At 39.4% G+C, this 26,888-nt stretch overlaps 1 protein-coding gene across 3 annotated transcripts; it reads right to left on the bottom strand.

Moving 5' to 3' along the window:
- Positions 1 to 177: 177 nt before the first annotated feature.
- Positions 178 to 26,666, bottom strand: RAB3GAP1 (RAB3 GTPase activating protein catalytic subunit 1). Of its 3 annotated transcripts, XM_081199679.1 has the most exons (25): positions 26,542 to 26,666; positions 26,337 to 26,392; positions 23,748 to 23,823; positions 23,006 to 23,138; positions 21,878 to 21,956; positions 21,070 to 21,189; positions 20,591 to 20,756; positions 19,233 to 19,332; positions 17,976 to 18,057; positions 16,464 to 16,532; positions 14,177 to 14,250; positions 13,658 to 13,750; positions 12,981 to 13,147; positions 12,616 to 12,714; positions 11,888 to 12,060; positions 11,021 to 11,075; positions 9,884 to 10,237; positions 9,365 to 9,502; positions 7,024 to 7,251; positions 6,068 to 6,164; positions 5,879 to 5,982; positions 5,674 to 5,789; positions 4,308 to 4,410; positions 2,510 to 2,530; positions 178 to 1,151 (listed from the first exon to the last, which is right to left on the bottom strand). In XM_081199679.1, exons 1-25 carry the CDS (start codon positions 26,557 to 26,559, stop codon positions 909 to 911), a joined length of 2,964 nt encoding a protein of 987 aa, XP_081055805.1. In that variant the 5' UTR covers positions 26,560 to 26,666; the 3' UTR covers positions 178 to 908. The 3 variants fall into 3 exon arrangements, 2 of the variants coding, with proteins under 2 accessions (XP_081055805.1, XP_081055806.1); XM_081199680.1 differs by lacking the exon at positions 2,510 to 2,530 and having other exon boundaries at positions 26,542 to 26,665; XR_014009595.1 differs by lacking the exons at positions 178 to 1,151; positions 2,510 to 2,530; positions 4,308 to 4,410 and having other exon boundaries at positions 6,081 to 6,164.
- Positions 26,667 to 26,888: the final 222 nt, after the last annotated feature.

Genomic DNA, 26,888 nt, shown 5'->3' with positions numbered 1-26,888 from the left:
CCTAACTGTGTCTATTCAGAATTAAGTCCTATTGAATTCAATGAGATTTCTGCCAGGTAAGTGAGGCTAGGATTGTAGTCTTGTATAAAAAAATGAATTAATGGTTGTAAAACAGTGGAATGGTATCAAACCTTAACATTTAGCATTCCTTTACAAGAACAGAACACATAGATCCAATGCATTAAAATAATCCTTTACTTTTTCTAACAGTATATAAACAAACAGCATGATTCTAAGAGTTGAAAGCCAGTGGTACAGAGGGTTTGAGTACAATTCATCCTGTGGCAAAAATGCTGCTGGTATATTCACTATAGTAAATTACCACTTTTTAATCACACTTTTGATGGATGGTAGTTTAAATTTTTGGTCCATCTGTTCTTTAGTAATATATACACAGCAATTTAGACCCACAAGTGAATTGCATTTTATTATGTGTAGACTACATACAGCTTTAAACAAAGTTTATAACCCATTGATGGTGGCATTACACATTTGATGGTCAGGTTGGTCTAGATGAGCAAAGTAAACTTTCACACGAGGCTGTAGAATTCTACAAGTATCACCATATTTGCTTTTATGCTTAATGCAGAGTTCTGATATTTTCATTATCACTGTAAACAGGAATGTATTGCTCCCCAACAATCCCATTCCCAGCATCCCTCCGAAGCCCTTTAACACATATATGCAGATGGAGTTTTCCCCAATAAAAGTTTACTCTAAAGTTCTACCTACATCTTATGAGACAGTTGTTTGGCATTGAGCATTGCTCCTCAGTGACTAGTCTGTGAGTATTTTATTACTGATTACTAAATTTATGAAAGGATTATCCTCAGCTCTAGAGTACTGGACATGGAATGACCATTTGAACCACCGGCAGAGATGCATTGTCGGCAGGCTACACAGTGACATCAGAAGAATGTTGTATCAGATGAAAAGGCACCAGCTAGTCGGAAGTCCTCTTTTGTGAGAACACTATACATGCGCTGAGGCAGAGGTTTGGAGTAAGGGGCAGGCCGTGGGACAGTTGTGCGCAAAATAACCTCACGCCCTGCGGGCAGGGGGAAGTCTCCAGCTATTCCGGAACTGAAACGTTTCTCATCCAAAGACCCAGACCTCTTAAGTTCTTCGTCAAGGGGCATCATTGTGGCAACCTAAAAAAAATACAGAAGCCTCACTATTGATGTTTTTTGTTAGCTCCATAATCATTTTTAAAACCAAGGAACGGCAGGATAATTCAAAAATAAGGGCTACATAAACAGATAGTGAGTCTTGGCTTTGAAGAAGTTGCAATATGCAGGCACAGACGGATATGTAAGAGAAGAACGAATGAGTGTGACAATGAAAGCACCATTTGCAGTGGATTTCTAAAGTGAAGAAATGTAGGTTTTTAAGTTTGTGCTTCTACAACACGACTGATGCCGGTAAAGAAGTATTAAACACACAGCCTGGGGGGGCCACACAATTGACAACACCACAGACCACTCTCAGTCAGGTTCATGAAGTGGACCTTGAACTGCTTCAGACTGGTCTCCAAAACAGAAAACATGACATTTGTTAGTTAAAAGTCAAAACAATGTAATGTTGAGGTTCCAGCAAATTATGATTAAAATTAGACTACAAGAGCTTTGCTATGAATTCTACAGTGTTTGGGTCTGTATCTAAGGAAAGCAGTGTTGATCAGGGCTTGATGTATTTTCACATGACATGACCACCTAATGAGTCGGACCATTCGCCCATCTTGCAGTGATCCTTTTTAGCCCTGCTACCTTACTTTAATAAAGAACATAACTGTGCCTGGGACCTTATACTAGCACAGCACTGCGCTATGACAACTCCCTGTTTCAGGGAGTCCTGCCACCTAAACAGGATGAGAACTATTGTAGGTCACAAATGGCCTGTCTTTCTTAGCACCAAGGAAGTAACTGGTTACTAAATGAGTTAAATTTCTTTCATAAAGCATCTCTAAGGTAAAAAATATGACTATCCTAAGTGGGTAGAGTTAGTTTACAGCTGCTTCATAACTGAGAAGCATAAATCTGTTCATGCGAGCATTTTATGAGGAAGTATTAATAAAGCAAGAGAAAGTATTAAAGCAGCAAAAACTAGACTGCTTTCTGCAATAAAAGTGGACAAATGTTCCTGCAAGTTTATGATGCTTAGTCCTTGCCAGCCAAAACACATGCACATCTGAAGAAGCCATAGGCAACAACTAGATTACCAAACAAGGCATGGCTCTGAGGCCTTTAGACTTCAAATACCTTCCAGTTAGACATCCACTAAAAGCTCCAGTTTTTCAATCACAAGTTACTTCACAACCTGGTTTCAAAACTTCTGGCTTCAGAAAATCTTGTTTGAAGTTGGTAAGATGAAGTTATTTTAATGGTTTGACTATGCAAGTGATCAGTAGGAGGCAAATCAAGCAACTGCACTATGCTGCGAGAGCATTCGTTTCTATGCACCTACATGAGGTTAGGCAGATGACTAGAAAATTAGGGAAAGATCTAGTTACCTCCTCAGAAGATTCAGTCAGCTGGATAAGGAAGAGAACCAGTGATAAAAGATAAAGAAAGGCAAGTCAGAGATGACTCACATGGGGTCAAGAGAGGTTTCAGAATTGTCTGCTTTAAAAGGCAGAGTGCCCTCCAGGTATATGTTATAGTCAAGAGAGCTACTGTGATAAACACTCAGAACATGAAACAAACATAGAACACACTGATGCAGAACTGGTACAGATAACATGGTAAATTTAAACAATATTCCAGTCTAATCAATCTCATTTTTACCCATTCAGCAGATGCAACTTTCCATACATGTCCTAATCTAGCAACTGATAGACAAAAGGAGTTCATTCATTTCAACAGAGGCAGTCACTACCCACTTATATTCATCTGAAATGGATGTTTAATGCTGCCATTACAATGAACAGGGCAGCCTACAGCTGCAGGAGCTTTTGTGCATCAGAATACATGCAGGGATGTGAATCACTAAACTTGCCTTATTTTTATCATGCATTTTAAAGCTAAGGAGGGAAAAATCAGTCCATCCATTGGTTAAAATGAAATACTACTGGGATTAAGTTTTACCAGTTAATGACCTTGCAGAAATGAATTATTAGCAAGCATTATTTTTACTAATATTCGTGTTCTAAAAGAACAAGCAGAAGATCACTTCAGCAAGGGGTTTTCCCAATCCTACCCACGGCAGCCCCTACACTAAACAGCATGGGACGCAACCTTGTGTAATTAAGTGAAAACTTCATCATGTTTTCATTATGAATGCAGAGTTGCATGGGTTTTTTTCACCAACACAAAAAGTCTGCATGCTTCCTACTCCAATCATATTCTTCCTTAAGTTCTTATCTTCTCACTTGCTATATTTCATCTACTGTGAGCAATTTCCCATGTGCAAGTGCTTCCTCATATTTCTCCTGTCACAGGAAATACAGAGGTTTATACATGCAATAGACCCTTCTCGCTACAAATTTCTGTGTTTCTACAAAGCCATTCCCTTGAAGGTGGAGGAACTCTCCAAAACAGCATGCAGGGCTGGAGGTAGGCTAGCAGAATGAGCAAGTGCACCCCAATGGAGTTGCAGGTGTGCTGTCTGCCCAAGCAAGGGCTTCTTTGGGTTCAGAGTAGAGAGTACAAGTTCCTTAAATACGCCAACTAGTTCTCTGCGGCCACAAATTATTTGGTTGTTTCAAAACATTCTGTAAACTTCAACTTCTCTCACATTTGCAGCTCATGACCATGTGCAACCAACCCCTCTCCTTTCAGGCCTTCTCTTGCTCCTATTCCACTTCCAATCTTCTCCTAGGCCCTTCAGTAACTCCCTAAAGTCTTCTGCCTACCCAAGTCCTCCCTGAGACCACACCAGTAATCAATAGCAAAGGACTGAAATATAAACATACATTACAGCATTCCAGAAGCTGCTATTATATCACACAATGAAAAATTAGACCTGGAAAACACTTACTGGTAGCTGTTATGAAATGAAAAGTTCATTTTGTTCTGGCAACCTAAAAACTACTACTTCATTCAATCAATCAATGTGCATTAGTACAAACGGACCTTACGTACATTAATGAACAACAAAACGCCCACAATTGTTTCACAGAACTACCACCCTGGAAGGAACACACTGATCTATAATCTGTGCTTTGTTAAGTATTGCCCATTTTACATTTAGCTGAATATTTAATATAGCCATAGTATTCTTATACACGGAGGCACTTTCAAAGCCTGGCATTTTGAACTGAGAGTAATCTTACATGGCCTACGTTAGAGATGTTAAAAAGTCCATCTTACCCGCTGTGAATTCACAAAAAGCTTGTGAATTATAGTACCAGCATGTCCTCTTCCAGCACCAATGACTGAGACTTCTGGCTGTTCCAGAAAAGAATTCACAAATCTGGTAGCGAAAGAGAAAGGAAAGGAAAAAGTCAGCAAAATAAAATAGTTTTTCTGTTTTGAAAGAAACAACCATATTTTAAAAATATTTTCAATATTGGTACCACAGCTGAGTGGTAGAAAGGAACTGAGCTCACATATAAAATTCCATGTATCTAGCTTAAGGCCAGTTTATGCATGGATGTACATATGCATGTATTAATTTTCCTGCTCTGGATAACTGGCAATAGAATTAGTTATTCAAATCAAATACACTCTGTGTTGAGATTTCTGCCATAGTTCTGAAAGTCATCCCGATGGACCAAGGTTTTGATCTTTTATCTATTTTCCATTACCATGCATGATGTTATCCATAAATACTTAATATTTTTCTTACTGGGAGCAGCCTGTTTCAAGATTGCCCATACTGCAGATATTATACAGAACTTTTGTTTCAAGGGGAGAGGACCAAGGCAGTGGCAGAGAAATTCAGTGCATAAAAGACTATTAAGAGGAGTAAAATTAAAATGTAGCTTTGATAATACATGGTACCATCTAACCAGCTCATGTGTTGCAGCAAAGTGGTCGAATTCTGCCACCCAAATCACAACAGACAGATTGGATACTATACCACAACACGACTGGTCTCCAGCTTAACCCTTCCCCATTTTTTATTATTTGTATGTAAATGCTTTCTAGACTAACTTTCCCCTGAATAGTGGGATAGAGAACGTAGACATAGCTTTTGTTTTGTCTTTATTTTAGTAAAGTTGTTACTCTTGTTTCTCTTGTATGGTTTTTCTAACATGTAACATTAAACTTGATAAAAAATATTACAAGGAAATAAAATACGGTGTTTGAGGGGATATGAACACACTTGACACTGCAGCCCCAGGACCAAGCACTTCCTGCAAAGTCCCTGCTCTCTCACCCACACATTCTTGCTGCCATCCTTCCCCATGATTAATAGTTACGTCAGCAAAACATTAGCCATGGTTTCTGCTCTTCAGAGAACACTCTTAACTTGACACCAGATTGACCTTATAAGAATAACCATTTATGTTGGCGGCTGCCCTGGGTGGCATGTTTCCTTCTTTCAAAATACACACAGGTGTAAATAAACCTGCCATGCTTATACTATCCAAACACCAGAATGCATGAAAAATGCAGCAGATAAGCCTGGAATGGCCTTGCGCTTTGAGGTAACAAACAAAGCAAGAAGAGGGAGCTACTATGAAACATGACTTGCACATGCCTATGAAACAAGGAATTCAAGATTACTCACTTTTCTAGATCTTTGCGTTCATCTTCCTGTTCACATTTCTCTACCCCAAATTTGGCTTTCAGTGACCTTGCCCGAGCAATAGTGGCTTCCACATTCAAAATCTGACTAATAATTTCCTGTGTAAGAGAGAAAGCATTTTCCATTTTGTTATATGCCTTACTTTTAAAGACGTTCCTTCTCAAACTTAGTTAAGTAAACCCCTTACTTCTAATTTTTTGTCTTCTGGGTTTGGAAACCGGAGGACTTTACTGGAGTGGGTGATTATCTGCTTAATTATCTTCTTTACTGAAGAAATATCTTCCACCGATTCTGTTGTTAAAACATGAAGTATATTGTAATAATAGTTCCACCTTCACACAAAGTATACTGCATTTTTTTAACAAGTGTTATTTACCTTCTTCCTTTACCTTGAGTACAGCTGCATGGATGACACAAGGCAGAAGATGCCTTGCAAGATCTGCTGGTTTCTGACCTGCTAAATAGTGCAGCACCTGAAGGTATGGTAAAAGGATTACATCATGCCGATAATGTTCTCATTCATATCTGATCATCTTGATTCTGCACAATGAATCTCACCATCTCTCCAGTATTTTAAAGTACACATATTATGGCAACTAGGGTACTAAAATAAATTTTCTACGTTAATACTTCATGGCCTTCATAAAAATGCCCATAAATTCTGGGGAAACATTTCCGAAGACTTTACTCTAGTACTTTAGACTAGAGAAACATTTGTTCTTTGGGGAACTACAAGTTCTGTGTCTATCATAGGAGAATTCAGATGATCTGAACATGATTGAACTCAACAAAAGCAATGACTGTTTAAAGCACAAGAGCAGAAACAAAACTCCACAGGTATGTATTTAATGCATTAACAAACAGCTTTTGGAAGCTACTAAGAGAACATCCCAATAAGTGAGGCTATGGAGAGGTGCTTTCCACTGGTCAGGTGCAATTTTTGGATGAGACAGGTGTTGGGGAACAAAGTGGCAAATGCTGGAAGGAAAAAGGGAAAGTGTTTGGAACTGATAAAGGGCAGCATGCAGACAGCTGAAAGGGAGCTCTAGCACAATTACTGCTAAGTAAAAACTATGAGAGGCTTCATTCCCAAAGCGCTTACAATACCTAAGTGCTACTGATCTTCAAGTGCCTTTGCTGATTTTGTCTACATGTTTCCACAAACAAAATAACCGTCATTCCAGGGAATTATAATTCCAGAAGGAAACTGCATTATTCAGTCCAACCTTAAATGTGACCTGCATAGTCAGTTGGAGAGATTCAGGACAGCCAAGACACAAAGTTCCCATGGAAATGGGCAGTGTCTGTGCAGCCTGTCGCAAGTCCTCTTACCTTCTCTGCCTCACGAGTGTCATCAAAAAGCCGTCTCTGCCTTCTTGCCGGAATCGGCTTTGCCGTCTCCCACGCTTCAACCCACATATTACTTGGAATCTTCATTCGAGCACTCAGTTCACCCCTGATGACTACATCCCCCTTTTCATCCACAATTTCCTCTTCAACGTAATCCCGAGGTGAATACCATCTCACAAAATCCTCCAGACAACAACCAGGGTTGGCAGCCTAGGATGCAGTGTGGGTGGAGAAAGCAAAACCAGAACATTTTATTTTTCCCCACATACTTTCCAAGCTGTATATCAGGTGAGAGAAGCACAAGTGACTTAGGGGCACCTACACTACTACATTTCAATACTTGCATTTTTTAAAAGATACATATACACATCCTAAAATTAAAGTTGCCAACTTGTCATAAAAGTCAGACGTGAATTTTTATTATTCAGAATTCCCAGAGCAGCTTCACAAGATCCACTTCTGTTTGACTTTTGCAATGAGAGGGGAAATGTTATCTCTGGTGGCTTAGTAGCTAATCCCACTCTAATTTTTACACTGTGAATACAGAATGTAATTACTGTATTTTTCGCTCTATAACACGCACCCGACCATAACACGCACATAGTTTTTAGAGGAGGAAAAGAAGAAAAAAAATATTCTAAACGAAACAGTGGATGTATGATTTTTGTGGTTCATGCTGTGGCCACAGACATGTGATCTGACAGTGAGTTTGGGGTAGCCCAATGAAAAAATCCTGAGGATCCATGTGGATCCATGGCTTTGTAACCACGTTTTTGCACCACTGCGGCCCCAGTGGGTGTGTGATTTTTTTGGTGCAAGCTGTAGCCATGGACATGCTATGTGATCTGATGGTGAATTTGGGGTGACCCAGTGCAAAAATCCTGAGGATCTATGTGGATCCGTGCTTTGTAACCAGGCTCTCTGTCCCTCTCTTCTCCCCACTCAGTGACTCTTCTCCCACTTTGCTGTTTCAAAGCGAGCAAAGCGAGCCACGGAGGAGGGAAGGAAGGGGAACCATGGATCCTCTGCTCACGACTGCAGCAGATCCCCCCCGCCACCCGTAGGCATTCCCTCCATAACACGCACAGACATTTCCCCTTACTTTCTAGGAGGAAAAAAGTGAGTGTTATGGAGCAAAAAATACGGTATATTGTAATACCTTAAGTGGCCCTACAAACTAAAACTCAGGTAAAAATACCCAAGAACAAAATGCATTATCACCACTTTCTTCTTTAAAATAGACAGAAACGAGATAGGAAGGAACCCGCCCCTACCTCTGAAAAGTCTGGAAGAAAAAGGAATAATTTGCATTAGTGAACAAACATTTATTTACAACACTTTTATACCAACCGTCATTCTATTTAGAATTCCACCTACCATGATACCTTTTTTGCAACCTGATTTCTCTAGCCTATTTTAAATTGTTGTGCCACATCTAGGAAATTGGAGTGCTTTAATATACAAGATAGATGAGAAGCTGCCCAAGATGTAATGCCTGGTCATATATGAGGAAGTTGGAAGCTTCTAATGTTAAGATATGTTTCACACCTTTTCCTCCCTCATTAATTCAGTAGCTCACAAAGATATTATAAAGCAATCCATACAAATAATTTGGAGGGGGGACAACTTGGACAGAGTTTATAATGGGTAACCTCTTATAGCACAGATCTGTATGCTTATGTTTGAAAAGCAAGCCTAGGCAGAATACTTATGTTGTTATACACCTAGCTCTTAAAGCTACAGAATACAATTTCAGAGAGATCACAAAAATAAAACAAAAACAATGAAAGCACACATTCAAATACCTCAGAAAGCTCAATGTAGTAGTCTTATTCACCATGACATGTACTAAAATTCCAAAGCTGTGAGCTTCAAAGCCAGTTAATATGTACACTGGATTGACTTCAATAAGACTAAGCTTTCCTCAGCTTGAGTAAATAGGCTTTTGTGATTTAGGGGGAAATCACAATTCCTGCTTTGAAAAGAGTAATTCCAGAAAGTATAAAGTATCTGACCAACTACTTCTATTTCAAAACAAAAACATCAGCTGATTTTCCCTCAAATGACTGACACTGAGTCAAAATGAGTACATTATCAGAGACAAACACCAGGCAAATTAGAGCAATATAGAAATGAACATTTTAAACTACAGTGAAGGTGACAGTTATACAAAGAACAACCAAGTAAAATGGAAGGAAAGCAATTGTGAAAGAGGTTACTGGGGGGAAATCCTGTAATTGTGCCCTTTCCGACTGACTGGAGTGTTTACACTAGTATATTCACCACTAAGACGGTCCCATGGAATACAGAATCATGCATCCACCTTGAAAGATTCCATATCAGAAAGCAAACAGGCGCTCTGCATGCGTGCACGAAGATGAGCCCCTTCTGCTGATGTTCCCAGTTTAGCCAATACTTCAGACTGTTCTTCCAGAAGATCCTCAGTCATAGGAGCTGGTTCCTGAAAAGTACAAAGAGCAGGCATGTCTTACACGGGGAATTCCATTCAGGCTTGGTATCAACAGAACAACAATCCTTGTGGCTTTATCTATTCAAGGAGCTCTTTTTCACAGTCCAATTTAGGAAACGCTTTAATATGACCACAAACCAAGATCAAACCAGGGTTTGAAGGAGAAAAAGGATGGAGGCAGGACTACTCCAACCTAGATGTACCAATGGTCTGGCTTTAAAAGTCACCTTACTTGTGCAGGCGAAACTTGTCACCACTATGCAGGAGAAACAAAATCAACGTAGTGGTGCCAGATTTCTTCCTATGTGTAGCTAATGACAAGTGAAACAAGTTAACAGAAATCAGAAAACCAGAAATAATTCCAGGTCTAACCTGTGTTACTGGAACATAGAGGGGGTCTCCAGGGTGAAGCAAAGTCAAGTTGCCATGCTGATGTAAACGACCTTCTGGCTTTAATGCTTCTTTTGCAGCCCCTTTCTTCCCACCTTCTTGTCCATTTCCTTTAAGTTCCTCTGTGTCACTTAGGCATTCAAAAAATTCTTCTTCACTGTCACTCCAGGAGTCCCAAGACTTTCCTACTTCTCCTTTTTCCTTATCACCCTCTTTTAAATAGTCTTTACCCACCAAGTCACTTGATTTTCCAATGTCTCCAGAAGAGCGATCAGAATTATTTCCTTTTTTCCCCTCATCCCTTGCTTTCTTTCTTTCAATACAACAATTTAACATCTGGAAATGAAAGCACGTTGAAAACTTATTGTGACAGATATGCACACTCTTCCACAGTGGCAATATTTCCATTAAGCTGTGTAACGCAACTTATGTAAGAACAGCCAAGATTGACACCTGCGCTTGCACAGCACAAAGACACTTCTGTTCACATGTCATCACCCACATACTCAGAGCAGACCCACTGAAATTCATTAACCCAAGTTAGTATTGTCCATTATTAAAGTGGTCCTACTCTTGAGCATGGGACGCAGGTGGCACTGTGGTCTAAACCATAGAGCCTAGGGCTTGCCGATCAGAAGGTCGGCAGTTCGAATCCCTGCGACGGGGTGAGCTCCCGTTGCTCGGTCCCTGCTCCTGCCAACCTAGCAGTTTGAAAGCACGTCAAAGTGCAAGTAGATAAATAGGTACCACTCTGGCGGGAAGGTAAATGGCGTTTCTGTGCACTGCTCTGGTTCGCCAAAAGCGGCTTAGTCATGCTGGCCAATAAAGCGAGATGAGCGCCGCAACCCCAGAGTCATCCACGACTGGACCTAGCAGTCAGGGATCCCTTTACTTACTCTTGAGCATGACTAACAATGAATAAAACTCAACTTGCTGATTATTTCTGTAACAATCTGATATGCTACCCAACTAACATGGTAATGGCAGGATACATTTTACAATTCTTAACAAATTCTGCAACAATAAAAAAGTACCAGATCCTATTTTATATTTTGTAAAGCATTAAAGATCATTATCTTGTATCCTAGACTGATAGATAACTTATTTTGCAATAATTACCTGGAGTTTCTGGTGCAGTAAACAACATCTCAGATCTGGAGCACCACTCGTTAACCTAATATGAAGTTACATCTGTATTATTATTACATAAAAACCATGTTGTAAACTAGTACTTGCAGCAAGATGTACAGTAAAAAATGTAGTTTTCAGAAGGAGCAGCACCAAGGTATAGCAGTTTTTAATGAGGGCCTTGGGCCACAATCAAGCATATCTGCTTTAAGACCTGCTTGCAAATACACACAAGAATTCAGGGAAACAAACAACTACTGTATTTGACTTTTAAAAGACATCTGAAGGCTGTAAAGGGAAGTTTTTAATGTGTGGTGTTTTACTGTAATTTTATAATTTGCTGGAAGCAGCCCAGAGTGGCTGGGGCAACCCAGTCAGATGGGTAGCACTGGCATATATATATAATTATTATTATTACACCTTTATCAAGCACCTGCCCCTTATGATGAATTGCAACCTAGATGCACTTGGATCCATCAGTTATTTTTTTAAAAATAAACTTTTAAATCTCAAAAGCTATAATACAAATAAAAACCAAAAATAAGTAATTACAAAATATCCAACTTTTTTAAAATTAAGTAAATGAAATGAGAAGGATCCATCACAATTAATCAGACTGACCTCCCTGATAGGGTTAATCTAGAATTTAATTCTGAGCTACATGGAAGAAGAATCAACAAAAATGTAAATAGTTCCCCACTATATTTTACACAATCAAGTTAACAGGCTCTAAACAAGAATGCCTCTGAGATGCCAGGAAAATCTGGCTCTCTCATCCTGACAGTGGAGGTTCTAAATTACAGCCTGTATTAATTAAACTGCAACTAAATGATGCTAATAAATACGAATATAATTCACCCTGGGATAAAGAAGTTGTTCTCCCATCTGTAGCGCATTTCCAAGACAAACTCCTGCCAGAGATGTGCAACTCCTTTGACACCACCATGGTAGAAGTTGATCATACAAAGACAAAGGGCCAGTTTGTAAGTTAAGCTGTCTGAAGGAGCAGATTTGAATTGGATGTAGATGTTCTATACACAGGAAGAAGCAGGGCAAACAAAGACAAAAAAGCATGAAAAAATATTTTGTGTTATTTAAAAAATAAGCAAATTATGTAAGTTTCCTTAATTTATAATACCTGCAGAATTCATCTTACTTATTTGATAACTGTGTTGCCCTTCAGAAAATGTTAATAATGTCTTTAAAAAACAGGATATACACAACTCCAGTCTCTAAAATATAGTTAGAAACAAAGCTAATAAAAACAAAGGTTTGTATATGAAAACTCATCCTTTTATAACTAAAATGGACAGATAACAAAAGCCCCCAAGCAGACCTTTAGGTTGTGTTTTCCTTTTATTAAAAGCCATTCAGATTTGGTAGATAGATTCAGGTAGGTAGCCATGCTGGTCTGACGCAGTCGAAATATATAAAAGAATTGTCCAGTAGCACCTTAGAGACCATGCACACGAAAGCTTATACCAAGAACCAACTTAGTTGGTCTCTAAGGTGCTACTGGACAATTTTTTATTTTTTTATATATTTAGATTTGGTAAATATTAGTCATGTAAGCAATCTGAACTTACATAGTCTTCATTGTCTGTGGGTAGGAGGCATCCTGCTGAAGGACTAGTTCTGGCTTCAGATCCATCTGCTGATTTGTCAGCAGCATCAGGGAATAAGTACTTGAGGGGGAAAGTACATACTGTCAGTTTTCAAATATGTTGTCTTTGCCATTTCCCACAGCTATTAAGTTCTGCAATTACTCTTTATCATATATCCTAGATACCATTTACTCCTCTACAGAGGGAAGCAAGAACTTTATAAAATTATTTGTACCCCTGCAGGGTGCACTGACACTGGGCAAAGACACTCTTGGCCGCAGGAGAATGCGAATTTAAATATTATAAAGCATCGTCATTAAATGCAACAGCACAGCTAGTTTACTTACCAAAAGAATAGTATTGAGGACGTCATTATTTAATGGTGATTCATCTACACCTCTGTGTTTGCGAATCTTTTTCTTTGCCGTGTGAACCATATTTGTCACAGACAGTTTATGGATTGGGACAGGTGCTGGTTCTGTGAGCTTTGACAATGCATGGCTTATGTCAGCATCTACAAAATATCAAGGCCACAGTTACAATTATCAATTTATTTGTCTTTATTTGCATTTACATCATCATCAGTATCCTTCTCTTTCAGTATGAAACAGCAAAACTACTTTGCTAAATACGAGTGTGCCACCTGCTGCCGAATCCAGAACTAGGCCATGCTGGATTTTTTATGTAACCAAGGCTATGTATCCTCAAACATGCTGCTGCAAAGAAACTGAGCATGCTGCAGAGGGAAGGGGGAGACAAGATGAGGGCTTAAACCTTATAAACCATTTATGCTGGTACCTTTGACACAGAGGCTTAAAATAGACAATGATGGAGGAGGAAGAGGAGGCTTATAAATAAAGAGCTCTGAGGAAAGGGCTTTTTTTTTTTTTAACACCGACGTATTTTCAACCCAGCCCCTCACATGAGATGCTACCATTAGTTCTATCAAGACCCTCCTGCTTCAGATAAAATTACAGCTGCTTTCATAGGCACAAAGGCAAAGAAAATTAACTTGACTTTTTACCTTTTCCCTCCTCTTCAAATGCTGATCTTCCAAGAATCTCATCGGTCGATTCTTTCCGACGACACAGTTTGAAAAATTCAGTGACAAAATCACCTACAAAAGGAAATGTTAAAAATTATTTATGCAGTCAGATTTCTGAATATTAGGGTTTTCCCCAAATCACATACCTAAAGCAGAGTCTAATACAGTCTAAATATATGTAATTTTAGCAAGGAAGGAATGAGAAAAATCTTTTCTTTTTTACATAGCATTGTCACTGCATATAAGCACTGATCTCCCAAGCAAGCCTGAAGGCACATAATGCAGCAACCTTGCCTGAACTTACTAGTGTTTCGATGCCCAGAAACAATGAATTTCATGCCTAAGCAGAGCTCCCACATGCAAACTCAACACTAAAGATTTAAGTGAATTTACAATTAAGAAAAATATATTTCTACAAGAACTTAGTCAAAACCAATTCATATCTTCCTGAAGTAATTTTAAAGAATAATAGAAAAAGATAAGCTCTGGATTGCTTACTTAACAAACACTGTGGGTTATCAGCTTTTCTGACCCTTACAGACCACTGAGGGGCTTGAACAGGATCCAAGTCTCTTAAAAAACAAAACAGAATAGGAATGTTTTTATTTCTTCACTCATCAAATCATAAATACCATTGAAGACAGCAACCTTAGAATTTGCATGTCAAGCCTCACCATATTATTACAGAACATCTTTAACACACTTGTCAGTCACTTACTTTGCTTAATTTTGTTATTTTCATCATCTATGATTACAAATGGATTTTTCTGTAAATCTCAATTTTGAATTTTTCCATACAGATTTTTTTCTAATTCCCATCTCGATCATGATGTGAAACAAACAGGTTTTTTATCAGCTCCACTAAAAACACTGACAATTCTCACATATTATGCACTATTCTTGCAGACTATTACACACAGCATATTGCCCCAAAGTAAACAATGCATACAGCAATTCATATAGCGGTATGAAATCCTGTATTAATACTTTAAAAATCATGCTGCAGATGGTGCTTGAAGCTTTTTAAAGTATTATACACATAACATGTATGCATTGTGTATGTAATATGTGCTTTTTGCATATAATTAGTCACGCTTTAAGAAACAAACAAACCTGACAATGCATGAATGGCTTGCACCAAAGCAGGTGCCCAAAAGCACAGGTGGTCTAATGCAGGCAAGGCTCGATTGGGCTGGAGCTGCCATATTCAATGTATACATCCATTTAAAACTGACGGCTTCTCCATCTCCATCTATGACTGATTTTTCCAAGGCCATGTCAGGGAAGAGTTAGAAGTTTTCAGTTTATCAGAGGGAGAAAGCATTCCCCAAGGGGGGAAGGAGAGCAGTGAATCTAATAGAAGGGAGCAAGAGGAACAACAGGGAGGGACCGGCTGTTCACAGGAAAGGCAAGGGTTAAGTTCTAGCTCAGATTCGGAGGAGGGGAGATACAGGCCAGCTCTAGCCAGGAGGTTAGAAAAAAGAGCGGGAAAACGAAGGGAAAGGCGCCTTCGCCATTTTGAGAGTGGCTGGTCATGGAGAAGCAGAGCTCAGAAGGTATATGAAATAAGTGACTCTGAGGAATAATAGTTAAGAACTGTTTATAAGACTATTTTAATACACAATAAAAAGTTATAAAAGAACAAGAAGCGTTTGTGTGGTGATCTGAAGAGGACAACGACCAGGCCATTCTGTGCCTTTTTACATAAAGCCTTTTTACATAAGGCTGCCAGCATGACTCAATAGTTCCTACCTGACATTCAGAAGACATCTTAAGGCAGCCCTGTTCAGGGAAGTTTTTAATGTATGACATTTTAGTGTATTTTTGGTCTTTGTGGAAGCCGCCCAGAGTGGCTGGGGAAACCCAGCCAGATGGGCGGGGTACAAATAAATAAATAAATTATTATTATTATTATTATTATTATTATTATTATTATTCCTCATATCTAACTTTATTGTGTAGTGGCCTTCTTATACATCTAGGCTTTCAATGGGTTTTATTAGTGTCTTCCTGATAGCTCTTTCACTATACAGCAATTGTGTAAGTAAATAATACTGTAGATCCAAGTCCTAACACGAAACTGACACAATTGTCCTTGAGTGCTCCAATCATTAGAATAGCAAAAATAACCACAAATGCAGGAGGAAGAAAATACATCACAGATAAATAGAAATAACACGGATTTTAAAAATCACATGCGTCCAATTAAAATAGTTTGACTCAACCATTCTAGCAGCAAGACGGTATGAAAAGTGTTGGAATTAAAATAAAAATGTTAGAACTTTGTTGTGTAGACCGTGCAGTGTCATGGTTAGGGTGTCGGACTAGGTCCTGAGAGAGCAAGATTCAAATCTCCACTCAGTCATGGAGCTCACTGGGTGACCTTGGGCCAGTCACCACCTCTCAGCCAAGCCTACCTCACAGGATCTTTGTGAGAATAAAACATGATAGGAGGTGTGTACACCAATCTTGAGCTCTTTGGAGTAAAGGTGGGATATAAATGTAATAAAAAGAATAATGGTCATAACAGCAGCTTCTTTCTTTCTTAAATTGCCTCTTAAGTAGTAGCTGTATCAAGCTTATGAGAAAATTAGAAAACAATTGTAGTAATAATAATAACATGAGCAAAATTGACTTTCATACTACTACAATAGCTACCATGTTTGCTAAACCGATATTTAAGTATTTCTCAACTAGACCAGAATTCTAGATTATGTAGTGTTCTGAAAAATGAAGCTCAGATGTTTTGATTACAAAAAGAAAATGAAGTCAAAAATATACTTACGAATAAACATCGTTGTCCACAATTATACCCTCTGTTAGATGAGGCCATGTAGTTGCTAAATGAAGTTCACTGAAAGTAAAAGTGGCACACTTGGAGACAGAATTCGGGAACCACCACACAACCATAGACTACAGTCACAACGCATTGGCTTGGGTTGAACCTAACTCTAAACCGTGGTTTATTGAAGTATGGCTTAGAGTTGTACAAATCCAGTCCAGCGGCTTAACTATGGTTTTAAAATGGTTAAAAATCACTCTTTAACTAGAGCTTGTAGTAGATAGGTAGCCGTGTTGGTCTGCCATAGTCAAAATAAAAAAATTCCTTCCAGTAGCACCTTAAAGACCAACTAAGTTAGTTCTTGGTATGAGCTTCCGTGTGCATGCACACTTCTTCAGATACACTGAAACAGAAGTTGCCAGATCCTTCTATATAGTGAGAAGGTGGGGAGGGGTGTTACTCAGAAGGGTGGTGGGAATGGGAGGTAGGCAGATAGCTGAGAGAGCCTTCTCACTATATAGAAGGATCTGGCAACTTCTGTTTCAGTGTATCTGAAGAAGTGTGCATGCACACGAAAGCTCATACCAAGAACTAACTTAGTTGGTCTTTAAGGTGCTACTGGAAGGATTTTTTTTATTTTAACTAGAGCTTGTAATTGACAACCCTCAGTTAATGTTAGCCATAGCTTAGCATTCTGTATGAACTGGAACATCCCCCTTAGTTACAGTTAGGAAGCTATCAGTGCCCAGAAGTTACAGAGCTGAAAGAGCAGTTCTTCCTGGCTTGTGTTTCTTATAATGTGGAAGTACACATAATAAACCAAGATGTACACAATAATCCATCAGATGCCACAAGTTTAACTACGATTAACATTAACCACAGCTTAATGTTATATGTGAATCTGGCCATTTTGCACACAAGTTTTAGTTTAATACACTTATGTCCATTATGAATAGCACATATGTCTTTTTCATCTTTTTTTAAAATATACAGGTGAGATCCAATCTTTTCCTGGTCATTACTGCATAACTTCACACCTGTCCACAGCATATACTGTATCTGTGTGCTTTCTCACTGTCTATTTGCATGCAAATAGAATGTTTATTCGAAGAAACAGCCTTGAAAATTAGGACAGTCCATAAAGCAAACACTTTAGCTCATGGATAGCAATTACATTTGAAGAGCTTTTGTCAATAGCATTATGCTACTGCTCCAGCGGGAAAGTAAACGGCGTTTCCGTGCACTGCTCTGGTTCGCCAGAAGTGGCTTAGTCATGCTGGCCACATGACCCGGAGCCGGCTCCCTCGGCCAATAAAGCGAGATGAGAGCCGCAACCCCAGAGTCGGTCATGACTGGACCTAATGTTCAGGGGTCCCTTTACCTTTACCTATATCATGTCAGATTACATAAGCAACATTTCTTTTGAGTAAACTGTTGCAGATTTAGCTGCCCATCACAACAAGATCAATTCCATTTAACTTTACAAACTGAATATTTGATTATACCACGTCTTACCTGATGGGATCCTCACAGGCACCAAATGGTAACTTTCCAAATTCGAGGCCTCCAACTTCACCTCCAACCAAAGCATCTATATCTATTGACAGAAAGCATGTTTGATCATTACATCAGAATTAAGTAACAAAATTATGCACTGGGTGACATCTAATATGTACATCCAACTTTGCCACAGATTTCCAGTGATTATCAGTTCTCTTCTCTCTTTTCCAGTCCCCATATGCATCTACAAATTATTATCCTGAGGTTCCCTTAACAATCCAGATCAGATTTGAGGGGCACACAATGGGACCACAGGAGGAATGGAGAGGAAGGAGAAACCCTGTTGAACAAGTGGATGCTTGTTTATGCTTCGTTGGAGCTCATCCAAGATCCAAGTAAAATGGGTACAATTTTTTCTGCCATATACAATTTCCACAGAAACTATTTTTTTCTGTAATGGAGTTTTGAGTTTCATTTTTACACTTGGCAAAGATGTTGATAGTCAATACTGTTACAAAGTGATACAAGCTTGTGAAACCTTAAACACCAATTTTAAACCAAGATGTCCAAGGACTGGCAGGTCATAAATTACATATTGAATGGCAAACATTTCTAGTTATTTATTCACCGTCAATGAGAGGGCTAAGCTTTACTGAAAAAACCAAAAGTGTCATGCACTTTGAAGACACTCGAACTTAGAATGCAAGGGAGAAACATGCTAAGAGGAAGGCATGCTTGGCAAATCCACACCATGATCAACTCCCGCCCGGGAACCAATGTCCCCACTGTGGAAGGACATGTGGGTCCAGAATTGGCCTCCAGAGTCACTTACGGACTCATTGTTAAAACCATGTTTATGGAAGACAATCTTACTCGGCTACGAGTGATCGCCAAAGAAGAAGATTGAAAAAAGAAACAAGCTTGGATTGTAAGGATAACAAAGAACGGCAACAAGTGTAATACGTGTCTACACTGTCCTATAGTATATCACATACATTTCTTGGGAATAAAAAAAGACATTTGTCATGATTTGCAGAAGAATTTTATAAAACCTTTTTGTCTGTGGACAGTTGGCATGCTATATCTGAAACTATTTAAAATTCTCCATTTCAAAAACGGTTTGCCACACAGCAAAAGGGCAGGGAAGGAAAGGTAACACGTCACTGCTGTCAAAGAAAAAAGTCCATAGTTCCAGGGTTCTGTGGATCTCAGCCACTTTCCGTAATAAATTCTATAGAACATAACTGTAATATGCACAAGGAAGCATCATACCTGGTGGTTGTTGAGGCCAGAAATATTGCTGCCAGTCCTGAAGTACGTACGTAAGTCTAATACTTATATTGATTGGAGGTAATGGGGTTAAAGGGCAGCCCTAGGAGACATATGTAAAGAAATACAAAAAGTTAGGACCAAAGCAGATATATCTAGACATCTGCTTTAATCTAAGCAATGTGTCAGAAAGTTTCTATGAGAGATAGATTTTCACTGTTATTAGGAATTTACATCCCACCATTTTATCTGGTGGGAGGATCATTCATCACTATCCTTCCAAAATACCCCCAAGCTCAAACTAAATGGTTTACTATTAAAACGGGTCAGATATAATAAATGTACATGACTGCTGATCTGCTGAATGTATTCGGAAACTCAACAAGTTTTGGCTTCAGAAATATTGCTAGCAGCAGTAATATGGACACACAAATATTATAGTCACTTCTCTGTGCTTCATAGCAACCTACTTCTGAAGTTCACCTGAGTTCCAGATGTAGCTTGCAATTATGAAGAGGGTTGACTGCTGTTCAGAAAAGGAAAGATGCACTGCTCATGCAAATATCCCTCTGTGCTCCCTAGGAGCATGGGCTAAAGTGTCTGAAAATCAAAAGTAACAGCTGATAAAGACTGGTTCACCCATGTACTTATGTCCACTTGAGGACAGGTTACTGAGTATGTGAACTGACTTTGTTGAACAGTGTCCTATGATATGACATCAAATGATACCTGGTGATGTGAAAGTCCTCTCTTTGGTGTTAAATATGCAATGGCCCATTCACACATGCAAGTCAACATACCATGTGGGAATTATTGCATGGATGACAATGCAAATCTGAATCCCATATTAATTGTTTTATACATTTGTCATATAGAAAGAGCATAACTTTAAATACACTACAAAAAAGCACTGAAATATTTCATATTTCACGGACATAATGAGACCGAGTAAAAACTGATTAAGATAAGTACCAATAGCATTTACTAATGGAGATGACTCCATTAGTTTTCAATGGCACTGTTACTCATTGAAGGAAAAGTCTAATATCAAAATAAGAACAGAGTCCAAGTCTTCCTGATTAAAATGGATTGATTGGCAGGCATTTCCCATGAAGTCTTATCCACAGTAATTCTTTTCAAAAACCTAAAGGCTATACTGTGTTCATATGATATAATACATACCAAAGCTTTTTCCTGTGGCTGTACCTGCCAAGTATCCATTAATCTGTCATAAGCAGATGTTTTAATCTGAACAACATATAGCTACAGAGGCAGGATTTTCAGAATTTGCCCACTTTTCTGAAGAAAATAATTCTTGGCACGTGCAAATGCTTACATGCACCCACACAAACTATACTTACAATCTTAGATTTGAAGATATCCAATAATCCTGATAAGTGAGTATACTGATTAGGGACTTTGCGAAGATGAACCATTTCAAAATCTGTTCTAACTCCAGGACCTTGACACTCTCCGACATACATTCTTCGCCATTTGTGATGAATTTGTACAAATACTGGCACCTGGCTGCAAAATATTCAGAAGAGCTACAAAAGTGTTTTAAGTCGTCTAGAGCCTAGGAAACACAGAGCTGTTAGCCTTTACTATTCACCATGGCAAGTATCAATTCATCCTAAGCTTTTAGCAAACAGCCCAAACTGTGCTTGAGATTTATTATTTTAGAACGTATAGCCATATCAAACAACACAAAGTCTTAAACACACAAAGACTATGTAACAGTCTATTCTGTGGAATGTACACATTTGCCCAGTTCACATGCAATCCGTGGTTTCATGCTATGTGCATGAGATGAATGTGCATGATGTGGACCCTTACTTACCAGCCTGTGTTCCCCAATGCAATAGAAATTGAACTAAGAAGGAGGTTACATTTAGATTCACTAAGAACGGCATCATTATTTGCTGCTGGTGCAATGACTACAAATTCACGCAATCCATACCTAGAATAAAAACAATAATGCTTTCAGTTAATTACAGATTACAAATATTAAAGCCTATAATAAAATGCACATATATGTCTTTCAATGTTATTCAAGTGTGCAACATCTAATCTCTCTCAAACTGCTTAGTTTATATTCACTAAAAATATGGTTGAAGCAAACTAAGATTGAAGTTTGATGTAGTTTAGTGAATAATAAACACTGAGCATATGTCAGAAGCATCAACCTTGTTCAGACATAATACTAAGCTAAGCTTTAGCATTATGTGAATAAACTTGAATGAGCACTGCTCTCACTTGTTCCCCACACTTCTCCTCCAACACAGCTGCAAGGACAACATTGGAATCGTTTGCTTCCAGTTTTGCAACTACAGTTATGACTGAACCCTAAACTGCGGTTAACTGTAAAGTCCAAGCTTCATAAACTATGGTTTGAAGTCAGCTTGTCTAATTAAACTACAGTTAAGACTAAGTACAATTTGATTTCAAGTGTAACACTAACCTGTATTTACTTAAAAATAAAAGTGAAAGCTTCCTTTACAAGGTCACACCACAGAGATGCAAAGAGTTTGAGGTTCACCCAGGCTTGTTCACATATCACTATTCTGTGTACTAGTCAGTACATCATGAATTTTATATGCTGTGACTATAATGTAGCTATATGTAATGTAATGCTTTAGCAGACATACCATCTCACTAGACAATGAGCTCTAGGAGGAAAATCATTGTTCATGCACAGAAGGTCTTGCATAGCAACTGGAATAATATCTGTAAAACCATTCAGAATAATGAAAGAGTTCAGTCATAATACAAACTAAACATCTACGCATCAAATATGGTAATCAATTTAATTATTTCATAAAAGATAAGATATAGCCACTCTGGATCCAAGCCACAGAAGTAAATAATAAAAACAAGAATAAAATTACCAGATACATTATTAAAGCTACCATATGAGATAAGAATAGAAAAACAGAACAGTCCAATTCAATCCATATTTACTCAAAAGTGTCACTGAGACAAACTCCTATTTGTTTTTTTTTAAAAAAAGTGATTTCAGAAAGCTTCCTTTTTTTCTTAAAATATTCTGCTCTTTATTAGAAGCAGTATTCAAAGAAGGTAAAATCTTTTAATCTCTCTCAACCAACTGGAAAGGAGGATTATATGCCCAAATTCAAATTGCATTATCCTATTATATCAACTTTTAAAAATAGTGAAAATTAGACCACTGATATTCTACATGTTCTAACGAAAAACTGACCAATTCAATAACACATTATTCATCACAATATTTATAGATTAGTAATAACAAGAGGCAAATGAGGCTTGTCAATCTGGGAAGGTAGCCCATCTAAGAGAAGCAAAACTCTGAACCAAAACCTCTGCTGCCTTGCAGGCTCTCTTCGGGAGAAGAAAAGGCTACGTAAACCTTACACAAAACTAGAGAAGAGTCGCTAAGACGATTGGATGGCACCTCGTACACCTCCTTCCAGCAATTCCTGCAGTGAAGAAGCCAAACATATTGCTCTGCTTTCCTTTGGACCACATCGGTGAGGCCAAGAGTAGGGTTCTGTCATCTGTGCAGCCCAGGACCTCCATACACAGTACCCAGGCTTGTGTCCTGGGGAGGTCACTTTGGTGCTGCTAACACATCAATTTGTTTTCACCCCTGGAGGTACACTCCATTATCTATCTCTCTCTCAAGAAAGAGAGATGTATGCCAACAACAACATTCAGTAACAACACAATATAATATAATGCCACAAAATAATATAGTAAAGACTCAAAAATATTTGGGTGATGGAAAACGTAACTACCTTCTACTTGTTCCTCTTTTGCATCCTTGTCACTGGAGTCTTGCACAAGATAATGATGTGTCACTGAGAATCGGAAATCAGCAAAAGCAATCTCATCGGATTTCTCCTCCCATGTTTCAGTGGTATATACACCCTGAATATCAAATAGGGCAGAAACATTAGTTATGTATGGGCAAAATTATTTGCAATATAACGTTACTACACATCTCTGAATGCAATTCCACTATTACAAATAGAAAGTGTTTTAAATAAGTTTCATATAAAGGAATTCTGCAAGGTTTTACTCATATATAAATCCCTGAATAACTTGAGACCAGGATACCTAGCAGACCACCTTTTATAGGCCAAATTAACTTTTATGATAATCAAAGGAGCCTCTGCTAGAAACACTGCAACCAGCAGAAGGTCATTCAGAAACCTCTTTCAGAAACAAGCCTTTTCTGTTGTAGCACCAATCCTCTAGTCTGGATGCTTCAAATGTATCCTATAAACTGAGCTTTTTACACAGGATATTTAGATGTTTGCAAGCATTATCCCACTTAGCTGCTGACTTGGTGGTTTAAGTAGGAGGTTTATATTTATTGTATCCTGATCTTTATTTGTACTTTATTGTATTTTGATTTTATAAGTTTGTAAACTGCTGGAGGAATTCTGCCAAAATTGTTAAGTTTCTAAATAAAGATGTCATAGAATGGAACTAATGGTTTATATTTTCACCAAACAGTTCAAAAGGCAATCTTACCTTTTCCAAAACTTTGCCTGAAGAAATGCCAATAAGTTTCCAGTCATTCAAAACTTCCTCAACTCTGGAAATAAATCTAACAAGGAAAGTTATGATATAGAACTAACATCATGCAATGCTTATATTATAACTCATAGCCATAAAAATGAATATTAAAACATAAGGGCCTTAAAACTTTTCATGGCTGATTATTAGCACAATTTAACAGCGGTAGCTTTAGGCTACAATCTTATATCTACTTACCTGCAAGTAAGTACAGTACAATGAATTTAATAAGACTTACTTCCGAGTAGACATTATAGGATTGTGCTGTAAAACAACGTATTCAGGAGAACATCTCTCTCTCTCTCTCTCCCTCTCACACATATATACATACAGACACAAATCAATTTTAGTAGAGCATCACCAGCACATTCACTAGCATATTTTATATCTATATATCTATATCTATCTATATCTATTATCATTATTATTATCATTATTATTATTATTATTATTATTATTATTTAGTATACAGCAGTTCCCAAGGTAGATCATTTTAGAGCTGGAAGAGCCTTTGGAGATATTCTAGCCCAACCCCTAACAAAATGCAGGAGCTACTCTACAATACATTGATAATGAAAACACTTTTTGAACAAATAGAGGAAGGTGCTCCCCAAGAGGCCGTTTAGGGTTTTAAAAAAGTCAAGGCCAGCATCTTGAATTGAACAAGGAAACAGACTCGCTGCCAATGAAAAAAATCTTAAGAAATGTTTTAAGTTGATGACAGCTAAAACCCATAAGCAAATTCTAAACCAGCTGAAAGTGCTTGCAGACATTTCCTGATCAGACTGCTTGACTATCATATTGTCTGTCTGGAATAAACTTCAGTTTATTCACGTTTGTAAAGTCCATTACACATTCATGGCTTTTGTTAAGCGAGGTCAAAGCTCCACTTTCATCTGATGAAAAGGAGAAATGGAGCCAAGTGTCATCAGAAACATTAATGGAACCACTCTCCAAACCTCAAGCCAACTGCACCCAGCATAGAAACCAATACTGAAATCTGGAGAACCTCAGAGGACAATTCCCATGAAGAGAAACAACAGTCTCCTTACACTACCTGCCTGGAATCCTAAAGCACCAACCTCAGCTTCCAACACAGAATCTTGAAGAATATCAGGGCCAACAGTATCAAAAGCTGCTGAGAGTTCAACAATAAAAGAAGGCACTCTTACATATCTTTCCCTAATGCAGATAATACATCAGGATGAGCATGGCTGTTCCCAAGCTAACAGAAACCTAGGTGCTTAGAATCCAAATCCACCTAGATGCTTAGAATTAATCAAGCTCCACACATCAAGGAGAAAACTCTCTCTCACACAGGTAATTAAGCCGCTGGAAGATTAGTGCTATTCGATCTGCTGCATCTATTTGTGTGTTATGTTTAGGGCTGTGGGCAGGATTACCTTCACCCCTAAATGCCCTGTGCGCACATTGGAGGCTGCTCCAATGATGTGCCCAGCCTCACTTCTTTTAAAGTTGGGGCCTTGGCCAGACAGTTGTCACAAGTACCCTCTTCCTTTCCTTTCTGGCCCGCATCCCCAATACATGGGTTGTCAATGCACCCTCCCCCACCTCCATCTCAGAATATTTTACTAGAAATGGAGGTAGTTTCCATTTTATTTTACTTTCTTATATAGGTTTGCCTACATCAAGACTTTTTGGTTTAATAAGTCTCTGAGCTAAGACTGCCTGGAATCTACCTGAAGCACAATCACACCCAGCACAACCCACAGCTTCCAACACAAATGATCTTGATCAGATGGTCAGGGCCAACAGGATCAAAAGCTGCTAAGAGATCAACCACCATGCCATCAACCCCTTTATATTTTGGGTTTTTCGTGGGTGGGTTTTAAGTTACCGTATACAGTTACCCATTCACCCAGCATGAACTATTTTCTGGCGTAGCTCACTTGCCATAGAAACAAGTAGCAGACAGGAAGGCAGGTTAAAAAAATAAAACCACATTGCCAGGCAAACTTGTTTTTCAGTCCATCTGTGGAACAGATTTGACAACATTCCTGGGGGGGGGGGCAGGCTGCAGAAGAGCCCTTTCTGGCAACATGGAATATTATTATGGGGGGGGTAGGGGGTTACCGACCCAGCAACCACCTTTCAGGTGCATTCTCCCTCTCCCCAATTCTTAAGATGTCCCCCACCCCAAAACAAGAGGGGGGCTCCCTCCAGGTGTCGTCACTGGGAGTCTCCCCCTGCCTCTTCCTCTCCCCAAATTCGCCCAGAGCAGCTGGACCTTGCAGCCAGCTTGTCGCCAGATCATCTGAGAGCCAAGAAGCGAAGACAGACACAGACAGACAGACAGACAGACACAAACAGACAGACAGACAGACACACACACACCCTTCTCCTCTACTGTCAAACACACAACCCCAACGCAGCTCCGCAAAGGGCAAAGTAGGAAACGGGACGGGAAGAGACAACTCGAGAAAGAAGGGAGGCAGTTCATTAAAAAAAGGGGGGGGGGACCGGCAGCGAAGGAGGGTCCGCGAAGGAGACGGAGGCGGCCCCGCCGCGAAGAGCGATACCTACCTCTCCCACTCGGAGGCGGTGGTGAAATCGGTGATTTCGAACACTTCGGACTCCGGCTGCGGGGGGGAAAGAAGACGAGTGAGGCGCTGAAGGGCGGGTGTGGACGGGGAGGGGTGAAGAGGGGCGACCCGCGGAGCGTCACCCCACCGTCTTTGCTTAGAGGCGGCGGGAGGGGGTGGGGAGGGCGCTCCGAAGGCGGACTCACCTCACTGTCGGCCGCCATCTTGAGCCAGCCACCGGCCCGCAGCACGGCGCAGTTTCCTGAAAGGGATGACGGGAGCGAGGAAGAGGCACAATAACAACACACGCACGCGCACAGAGGGGGAGAAGGGATGAACGTAGGGGAAGAGGCGAGGCGAGGCTCCCGGGTGGGCGGAGCTTGCGCGGTGTGACTTGTCAGGACGGCCAGCAGCGAGTGGGGTATCAAAAGATAAATGAAAAAGGGAGAGGGGTATCTTGCCTAAGGAAAGGTGTCCCGTCCTCCCCCCTCGCTGTGGTTCGCCACACCGACTTCAAAGCCGAAGCGCCCTGTTGTTGTTGTGATTCTGGGTC

The sequence above is a fragment of the Podarcis bocagei genome (genome assembly GCF_964188305.1).
Source record: "Podarcis bocagei genome assembly, chromosome: 1".
Lineage (NCBI taxonomy): Eukaryota > Metazoa > Chordata > Lepidosauria > Squamata > Lacertidae > Podarcis > Podarcis bocagei.
The sequence above is the reverse complement of the archived record's forward strand: the minus strand, read 5'-3'. Positions and strand labels throughout refer to the sequence as shown.

Bases quoted from the DNA above. Each gene is read 5' to 3' on its own strand.
- RAB3GAP1 (XM_081199679.1), bottom strand. The intron at 23,824-26,336 runs GTAGGTATCGCT...TTTCCTTGTTAG, and splicing joins ACCGCCTCCGAGTGGGAGAG to ATTTATTTCCAGAGTTGAGG. The intron at 21,190-21,877 runs GTATGTCTGCTA...TTTTTATTCTAG, and splicing joins GCTCATTGTCTAGTGAGATG to GTATGGATTGCGTGAATTTG.